The sequence below is a fragment of the Pinus tabuliformis genome, chromosome 9 (assembly GCF_031772625.1).
Source record: "Pinus tabuliformis cultivar Carrire ecotype Pingquan chromosome 9, CPIR1, whole genome shotgun sequence".
Classification (NCBI taxonomy): domain Eukaryota; kingdom Viridiplantae; phylum Streptophyta; class Pinopsida; order Pinales; family Pinaceae; genus Pinus; species Pinus tabuliformis.
The window spans coordinates 942,604,421-942,614,646 of record NC_142307.1 but is presented as its reverse complement, the minus strand read 5'-3'; the positions used below and the strand labels follow the sequence as shown (position 1 = coordinate 942,614,646).

At 35.8% G+C, this 10,226-nt stretch overlaps 1 protein-coding gene across 1 annotated transcript in view; it reads right to left on the bottom strand.

Annotated features, from left to right (window-relative positions):
- Positions 1–2,117: 2,117 nt before the first annotated feature.
- LOC149151848 (uncharacterized) overlaps positions 2,118–10,226 on the bottom strand; it is a 28,642-nt gene continuing 20,533 nt past the window's right edge. Inside the window, exon 2 of the mRNA XM_089443293.1 lies at positions 2,118–2,669. Within this exon, the coding sequence (XP_089299419.1) occupies positions 2,118–2,669 (552 nt within the window). The remainder of the gene's footprint in view (positions 2,670–10,226) is intronic.

The window sequence follows — 10,226 nt, the reverse complement described above, 5'->3', positions numbered from 1 at the left end:
GTTGATCACTTAGGAGAAACTTTGTTTGCCCAAATGGCATGAATAAGATGGTTGTCCCAACTCTTTTTATGGTCTTCAAGAGTCTTCTTAATGACCTTAACTAAGCTCTTGTTGGAGGACTCTGCTAGCCCATTACCCTGTGGATAGTATGGTGTAGAATGGTGCAAAAGGATTGAATATTTTTGGCAGAACTCAATCATTTTAAGACTACTGAAAGTTGTTGCATTATCTGTAATGATCTGTTGAGGACATCCAAATCTTGATAGGATGTTTTCTTCAAGAAACTTAATGACAACAGTGTCAGTTGCATTTTTCATAGGTATGGCTTCTACCCATTTGGTAAAGTAGTCTGTAGCAGTTAAAATCCATCTGTGTTGATTGCTTGATTATGGATGAATTTCCCCTATAAATTCTAATCCCCATTGTAGAAAAGGAGCATTAACTGATACTAGGACCAATGGAAGTGCTGACAGTTTTTGTTTTCCTGCAAACAGTTGGCATGGTTTGCAACTTCATACTCTTACTCCAACCTCTCTGAAAATTGTGGGCCAATAGAAACCTTCTTTTAAAATTTTGTAGGTTATTTCTCTCTAGGCATAATGTCCACCACAAAACCCTGCATGAAACTGATCTACAATACCTTCTGTTTCATTCTCAGTTAAACATAGAAGAAGGATATTAAGAGGGTCCTTCCAATACAAATTAGCATTGATAATGCAGTATTTTATGGATTTAAGCTTCAGAGCTTTGCACTGCTTTAAATCAAGATCAGGTGGACATTGAAAATCCCTGAGAAACTGCACAATATCAGAATACCAATCAAAGAGTAGATATTTCTAATCTATATGAACAAGAATGTCTTGGTGTGGAGGAGGAGGTTCTTGTGGATTCTCCCCTTCTCTAAGAGGAGGAGGTTCTTGTGGATTCTCCCCTGATATTGAGGAAACCAAATTTATCCCCAATACTTTACAGTTGGATTCAGCTAACAATTTGGCCAAGCCTTGGCCTTTCACTAGCTTTGTGGTTTTAATTTCAAGGTCAAATTCAAGAATCTTTGCAATCCATCTCCCTCTTCTCCCATCAGTGTCAGGCTGGGTCAAAACAGTTTTTACAGCATGATTGGGAACATAGGTTGTAATGTGGGAATGTAAGACATAGGTTCTAAAGGCTTTAAGAGCTTGGATCAAGGCATAAGCTTGCTTTTCAATAATATCATACCTAATTTCAGCATCTCTCATGACTTTGGAAAAGAAAGCTATAGGCTGGTCATCAGAGTCTTCATTCTTTTGTAATAGGACAGCAGCAAGAGTAGTTTCTGAGGCAAAAGAGAAAATATTGAAAGGTTTAGCATAATCAGGGCTAGCAAGAGTTGGGGCTTCTGAAATGGCTTTCTTAATTTGATCAAATTCAAATCTAGAAGGGATAGTCCATTTAACTTCATGATCCTTTTTTAGCATATCAGTTATGTCTTTGACAATTTCAGCATAGTTTGGGATAAATCTTCTAAGAAAATTATTTTTTCCTAGAAACGCTTGGATTTCCTTTTTGTTCCTGGGTAATGTCAAAGTTTGAATTGCAGATACTCTTTTGGGATCAATCACTACCCCTTGCTCTGAGATGATATGTCCCAATAATTTTCCCTCTTTGATAGCAAAAAGTGACTTCTTAGGGTTCAGGGATATTCCAAATTTTCTGCACCTGTCAAAAAGTTTCATCAAGTGCTTTAGATGTTTCTGATCAGAATTAGAAAAAACTGTAAGATCATCAAGATAAATAACAACAAATTTATTTACCTTCCCAACAAATGATATATCCATAGCTCTTTGGAATGTTGCTCCTACATTTGATAAGCCAAAAGGCATCCTAGCATACATGAATGTACCCCAGGGTGTAGTAAAGGTTGTCTTTTCTCTATCTGCTTGATCTACCATAATTTGATTATAACCAGAAAATCCATCAAGCATGGAAAGTTTGTTTGCTCCTGAGACCTTTTGAAGTAGCTGGTCCATCTTTGGTAATGGATAGTTGTCTTTTAATGATGCTTTGTTTAAGTTTTTGAAGTCTACACAAAGTCTAATCTCTCCATTCTTTTTTCTAATAGGAACTAAATTGGAAATCTAACTGGAATACCTTAAAGGAAGAATTATCTGAGCATCTAACATTTTCTTAAGCTCTTTTTCTATAGTAGGTAGAAGAACTGGATTAATCCTCCTAAGTTTTTGTTGATGAGGTTTTGCTTCAGGTTTTAATGGGATTTTATGTTCAATGAGAGTAGTATCATAAGTGTTCAAATCCGCATAGGACCAAGCAAAAACATCTTTATATTTTCTGAGCAGCTTAAGATATTCAATTTTAACTTCAGGGGTTAAAGAGGCACAGATTTTTATATTCTTAACTTCTTCATTGGTTCCAATATTAGCTTCCTCAATGTCATCTTGTGGAGAAATAGATTGTGGACTTCTAGGGACATCATTATGATCAAATAATTTCTCCAAGGGGATAAGACCTTTGGGGATAAAGTTGTTAGACAACTGTATGATGTCATAATCAACTATTTTGGAATTTAGGTCTGAATTATCATTTTCCTTGGAGGTTTCGTTTGCATCCATCTTATCCTCATCAATTTGCAGAATAGAAAATTGATCTATAAGTTGGAGAAAAGATTTTATCTGTTCATCATCTTCAAATATTTGCCAATGCTTGAGATTGTCTAGAATGGATGGCCTATATTTGACTTGGATTTGGTACTACAGATGTGTTTGATCTGGGATCTTAAATGAGCTTGCAGAAATAGCTAAGGAGTCTGCATGAATATTCTCGTTTCTAGGAACATAAGTTATGTTAAAGGCATTAAAGAAATTTTCTATTGAATCCCAAACTTCATTTCTGTAAGACCTAAGCCTGGGATGCTTTGTCTAGCAAAGATTCCTAACCTATCTCACAATGAGTTCAGAATCAGTGAAAACACTTAAATTTTGTACCTTTAAGCTTCTAGCTAACTCTAATCCTAGAAGGAAAGCTTCATACTCTACTACATTGTTGGTAACTTCAAAATCAAGCTTGCATGATTGGGTGATATTTTCCTTTTCTAGTGAAATTAAAACTACCCCAGCTCCAGCTCCATCTTTTGTGCAGGAACCATCAAAGAAAAGTTTCCATACATCATCTTGAACAGGCTTAGGGTTTTCAATTATATCTTCAATTTTAACTTGAGAATATTGTATTGTATTTGAGGATAACTGAAAGCAACCAAAGTCTTGATCAATTGCATAAATGGGATGGTTTCTTGGTTGGTCTGTTTTACACACAGTATGAACAAATCTGACTTCTCTATACAACCTCAGTTGTTCTCCTCCATAAACAGGAATAGTAGCATAAGACATGTCCATTTGAAGGGTCCCTCCTAACTTGGCACAATAGGATCTAGAAAGGAGCATCCCAAATTTTGGAGGAATATTAGTCACAACTATGTCTAACACTATGATTTTTACTGGTATCTGGGCAAGGGTAACAACTAAGTCTTTTATCAGTCCTAGGCAGGGCACCCTTTTAGAATCGAAAGTGTAAAGGTCATGATAAGATCTGGTAATATCAAGATTTAGATGTTCCATGATAATTTTGGGCATTAGGTTATGTGATGCTCCAGAATCAAGCATACAATTGTACAACATGGAATCATGGGATTTCAAGGTTACATAGAAAGGAGGGACAATCTCATCAATCATATATGCACTAGGACCAAAGACTACTGATGGTTTCTCATCCTGAAGGCTAATTACATCTCCCTCAGCATCTACACTTGTGTTTTGAATCCATTTTGTGACTTGATTCTTGTATCTAGGGTTCTTGGAAAGTTCAAAAAGTGGAATAGGGATTTTTACTCTCTCAAGCTCCCTTTCAACATTGAAGGTGGTCAAAAGTGTTTTATCCATGAGAGGAGTTTCAGTTGACTGGTCCAAGTTTTCAATTGGAATAGTTTGGGTTTTAACAGATTTTACTTGAGGTTCAATGGTAACAAGATCTTTTGGAGGTCTTCCAGGCCCTACCCTAGGCCTTAAATCATATCTCCTATTTAGCTCAACAATTAGAAATTCTGAGAAGGCTTGATATTTGGAGATTTGTGAATTTTCAGCATCTTGTTGAGATACTAAAGATTGTGTAAGGGGGACAATGGAATTTTGTACAAAAGAGTGATCTAAGTTATTAATATCTTCAGTTATGGTCATGGTATTGTTATCAGACTGTTGATCATCAATTAATAAAGGTGTAGGAACCTGTTGATCATTACCAGGTCTTTGAAGAATTTTCAATTGAGGGGTTCTTTTGTATTGACCTTGGTTTTGAGCTGGGGACCTAGCAATAGTTTGTGGGATTGTTCTAGGTTGTGTTTCAATTTTTGAAATCCTATTAGAAAGGTTCCTAAGCAAAGAAGTAATTTCATCAATTTTCTGATCTTCAAGTTTATATTTAGAGGAGGATGAATCATCTATCTTAGCTTTCAGTTTTCTTTCTTCTTTTTCGGCCTTAGCCTTAAGTTTACTAGAAGCCAACCTATTGGCTTCTACCTCTATGGCATTTGTCTGCATATCTTCTAGAGTATTAGAAACTCTTTCTCTTAGCATGACTACAAAGTCATCATCAAATGCTTTTGAAAATCTAACCTTTGCAACTGCTACTGGTGGTTTACAATCAGTAGGCATTTTATGATAGAGTTTGTTAAACCTTTTAATGAATTCAGATACTGGTTCACCAGGGTTTCTTTTTAGTTCCTCAAATTCAGTAAGAAAGTAAACATGATCTTTCTTTACCCCCATTGGTTTTTAAAAATAGTTATAAGCTCATTCCAAGTTCTGATAGAGTCAGCTCTGAGCTACCTAAACCAGATTCTAACATTCCCTTCCAGAGATTGTACAAATAATCTCATATAAACATTTTCCTCTTCAATGTTCATATTGTCAGCAAAATCTAAGAAGGCTGATACATGATCTTCTGCTGAGGGACCGGTTTCTCCATTAAATCTTGGCAAGTGTTTTAGGTATCCATCAGGAAAATTTCCTAAATTTGTAGGAAGGACTAGAGCAGCATACCTTGCTTGCACAATGGGTTGAAAAGCCATTACAGCTAGAGGAGTTGGAGGTGACTGAGTGGATGTTGATGAGGAAGAGGAAGATGATGAGGGTGAAGGTGAATCGATAGGAGTATTAGAATGTGGAGGAGAGAAAGAGGGAGGAGACCTTTTTAAGGATATGAAAGGGGTCTTGATAACCAACTTATGAACTCCTGGTGGTAACTCTCCTTTACTATCAAACAAAGGATTTGAATAGACAGAAAATGTCTCTTCAAAATTAGTTGAGGTTGATGGAATTGAATAAGGAGTTGGAGTGATGAAGTCTTGAGGTTTGAATTCAGGTAAATGCAAACCTAATTCTTCCTCAGATAAAGGTGATTTGGAAGGGATGGAGGGGACTTGATATGATTCAAGTGACTGTATTAAAAAGGCTGATTGAAGATCTACCCCTTTAGAATGAAGTTCAGAAACCCTAGGAGGTAGTTCAGTCCAATCAGGATGGGATGGTATTGATGAGAAAGGATCTACAGATGAGGAATCTTCAGGGTGTAAAGTTGAAGAAGAAGAAGAGGTTCTATGTCTTCTCCTTGAAGTGGCTCCCCTAATGAGTCTTTCTGGGTCTGGTAAGGGGTTAACAATCTCAGGATCAGAATGTGATCTAGTGTGCTTAAAAGGAGCCAGCTATCACCAAGTGAAATATTTTGACCTATACCTTATCCTTTATTCACCTTAAAGGAAAGGGAAAATCGTTGCCCCAGGGAAAATCTGGCTTTCAATCCTTCTTTCCCTGGCAACAACGCCAATCTGATGTTGTCCTTTGAGATAACCTAAGGTCAATTGGTTATGCCAAAGCATCTATAATGTTTTGTTGATTTTGATTTAGTTGGAAGACCAATGTATGAAACAAATTATAACAATAATGCTCAACCTTTTGAATAATACTAACAAGTAAACAAAAGGCTGCTATTTAATTCCCACAGTGATTCAAGTTTTGTTGATGTCAAGTAGAAGATGTAAGAAAATATGATTACTTTAGTTTCAGACAGAAGATTAAATAATCATAAGCTAGAAAACCTTCAATCAATGTTTGAAGATTTAACAAAATATACTTAAGATTATAAAGATACTGATAATTTTATGATTTAGAGGGAGATACTTAAACAAATAGTTTAGTAACCCATTCTCTTTTAATGATTATAACTTCAGAAAGGAAATAAGAATAACTGAAACACAGTCAGACTTACCAAATTACCTTATAAAACTTAAACATATGCAGAATACATAATGAAAGATGTACTGGAAAAACTTACAAGAGAAACCAACTGTGTGGAACAAAATTCAAAATCCTCTGCTTTATTATTAATGATCCAGAAAGGTTGTGTACATGGAATTCTTACAACATGCTTATGCAAGGGTGCAACCCTTAATAACTCATAGAAGATAATTATTTATACTAGTTTGGATAGTAAACAAAATATCATAAATGGATTACAAAAATAGCCTGAAAGAAAATAGGAAAATAAAACTATTGAATGATGTGTTCCTATTAGGTAGGAAGTTGTTGATGATTGTTCCTTCAAAAACTATTGTGCTATCTTCTTGTTGGGATGGAAAGTTAATCAATTGTTTCACACAATTGATCCCACCTCTCCTCACTTGGCATCTCCAGATTTACCATTCTTCTAAATGTCTCATCAACTTCAATGTATCTTTCAAAATTGGTTGTAGTGAGAAAAAGATTTCCAACTTCATATTTTATTGTAAGGTCAGGGCTCAAAGCTTCCAGAAACTCTTTGCCAGTAATCTTTCATTTTATCCCTGGAAATTGACTGTTGTCTGCTGCAATAATATATAATTTTTCACAGTAATCATCTAATTTGACTAACTGATCATTTGATGACACTAACTCTGGTAAACCTTTCTTATTCAACATATTGAACTTAGAATGAAACCTTCAGACTGCAATGTTCAAAGCTTCACACTGTGTTTTCAATTAAGTCAATAGATTCTTCTTCATTAGGACTTTCTTAATCTCCAAACTAGTAGTTGTCCTATCTCGAATATTTATCTCTTGTTACTATTGCTTAGTCTTAGAATTTAATACTTTGTTCATCCCTAATGATTCTTTGGGTTTTGTCTTCAATGCTACCTTCTGATTATCTATCTCTATCTTGCATCTGGCAATCAATTCTTGCTGCTAAGAAATAATTTGTATGGATGGCCATACTTCTGTTATGGATTGGTTTATGTCTAACCAGATGTCCTCTTTGGCCTAGGCCAAAGTGTCTTCCATTAGAGTCTTACTCTCTAATTTTTTAACCTTAAGTTATAACCTGTGCGACTTTTGCATTTCCTCTACATACAAGGTATCATTATTTACCTTCTATGACTCCAGGGTTTGGAACTTCTAGAGTAACTTTTCATTCTATTGTTTTTGTACCTGTAACTCCTGTGATAACCTTGTTGTTTCAACTATTGCTGATGATGAAGCAATGTCAGTGGGGGATGAACTTGGCTCTGTACTTGCCATGGGAATTGTTGTTACTGGGGTCACAGGAAGTTGTGCTGCCTCTTTTTCCTTGAGAAGTTGTTCTATTTGCTCTTCCATATTCTTGATCTATATGTTTTGCTCAATAATGAGCTTCAACATCTCCTCCCTATGCTATTCATTTTTTGCCATCTCTCTGGTTTGTGGATCCTCAGTTGAAGGCAGTTTCAACTATTTCTTCAAGGCTTCTATCTTTGTATTCTTTTTCTTGAGTATTTCTTCAATTTCTTTATAGTCTTGGGGATCATATCCAATTTTAACAATAATATCTTCTAAAGACTTTAATTTGTTATCTTTAGCTAAAGATGACAATTTTTCAATCTTAAGTTGTGACTACACATTTGACAAGGTAGTTCTGAGCTTAGAAAGAGACATGGCAGTTGTAGTCATTGTTGAAAATAACATTTCACCTGATTGCCTATGTAAATCCATTTGATCAATAGGATGTATCTAGTTTACATCAAATGAAAATATGTTCTTCTTGTAATCTGTTCTGGATTTGGGAAATGGAATTTGAGCCTGCAAAAATTCCATTTGTGTCCTTCCTCTTTCACTGTCAAAAGCAGAGAGAAGTCTGTGCTAAGAAGTGGATGTCTATTTCCAAAACTGATTGTACATTTTTGACTTAAGATTTTCATTCTTTTGTTTAATTTCCAGAAATCTTGAGAAGATATTAGTGTCTTCTGATGAGCTGATCTCAGTTGACTGAATAATCTCCATAGGTTCAGTTGAAGAAGGAGTTGAAGAAGTAGAAGGAGGTTTGGGATCAATGGTCCCTGCTGATGAAATATCTTCTAAATCTCCAAGATCAATTATTTATGGTGGCTTGCTTCCTGATGATATTAACAATTCGATGTTCAATTTCTTTTGTAGTATAGAATACTCTTTAATGGATTCTGTAGCTGACTGAGTTTCCTCTCTGGCTCTTTTGTGTTGAGTACTCTAAGTGACTGGAGTATTTAATTGTGGAGTGGTTATAACCTGTTCATCTGCTTCTAAGAGAGTTCCTTCGAACCACTACTCCTAGTTCATAAACTTCTCCAGTTCTGGCCTACGAGTATGGTTGTAAGGTGTTGCCTTCAATTGAACTCTCACGGCTGAAATGATCCCAAAAGGATCATAAGACCAGGTGAAGCTTGGCTGGAGATTCATGTTCTTCAATAATTTGTCTGCCACTGTACCTGCAGACCTAGTATTACAGATGAATGTCCCTACCTGGGCTTTGTGTTTGAACTGTGACTTTTTCTTACCTAATACAAAATGGACTTCATCCATATTTATCATCTGCCTGATGTATTCCAATGAGAATATCCTCATTGGAACATACTTAGGCAGTTTGTATGGAGCTAACTCACTGCCATATACCCTAATTTCAATGTAGTTCTGGTACATATACCAGTCACCAGTCTTGGTCTGTTCAGATAGGTGCAATATTTTCTTAATATCTTCTCCAATTATGGGCTCTGCTTGGCTATTGGGTAATTGAATAACTGGATGTACAACAGAATCTATAAACTAAGAGAATGTAAACTTTGATGATGTTGCTTTAACTAACTCTATCGAGTGAATCGCTGATTGATTTACTCCTTGCTCATATTTCCTGTTAAGTTGAATGTGCAATGAATCTTGCTAATGAAACAAAATCAAATGAATTAATCCTAAGCGATATCTGAACACTCCTTGTGTGGTAAAATTCATAAATTGTTCATGTATATTATCAGCTAGGAATTGGCTATAATTATACATGAAAGTAGGTTGATAGTCCTTACTCAAAATGAAAAAGAATCCAAGGATGGATTCGTCAACAAGTTGATAATTTTCATAGCCTAGGAGGTATGATAGCAGGGAGATGATATGTCTAGTGGCTTCAGGGAACATAGAAGATGAATAAGGTGGGTTTCTCTTAGGTAATTCAACATCTTCTGGCAAAAAAAGTTCAAAAATAAGGGCTCTCTGTGGGAAGGTGAGTTTATTATAAAGGTCCATGAGAGTTGTTGGTGAGAAATAGCTGAGGGAGTCAGATGAAGGTATCATCAACATTTGGTTTATACTTTGAGCAGTAATGGTGATCAAGATTTTTCCATCCTGAGTCATCACTGTTCTCTGCACAGGATCATACCTGGCTTGACACCAAGTGATCAAATCAGGGAAATGATGAGTTTTGGGAAAGGAGAATAAGGGAAAAAGTGTCTCCCAGAAACGAATGGGATCTTCTTTATCTATATATTTTTGCTTCAGCCACAAATGCAATTCGTGGAAATCGAATTCGCATTCACAGTCTGTGACTTTGAACAGGGAATCTACAAGGGGAAGGTGATCCAAGTCGAGAAAGGCTGTAGATGGATTCTCTTCTTCGGTAGTTTTCTGTGTTTTAATTTTGGGGGCCATCTTGCTGCGGGAGGGAAATATGAAAACTGATTTAACTGAAGGATGGATGACAGGGAAAATATACACAGGGAAAATAAAGCTTTCGGTGATATGGATGGAAGCAAAAAAGTGGTAAAGGGTAAAGATATGGGCTATTTATAAGTAGAATTATGCTTAATTTTCCATTTAACATCTAGCCGTAGGCAATTTATTACAGAGGATCGGGATTAATTGTCCAATGGG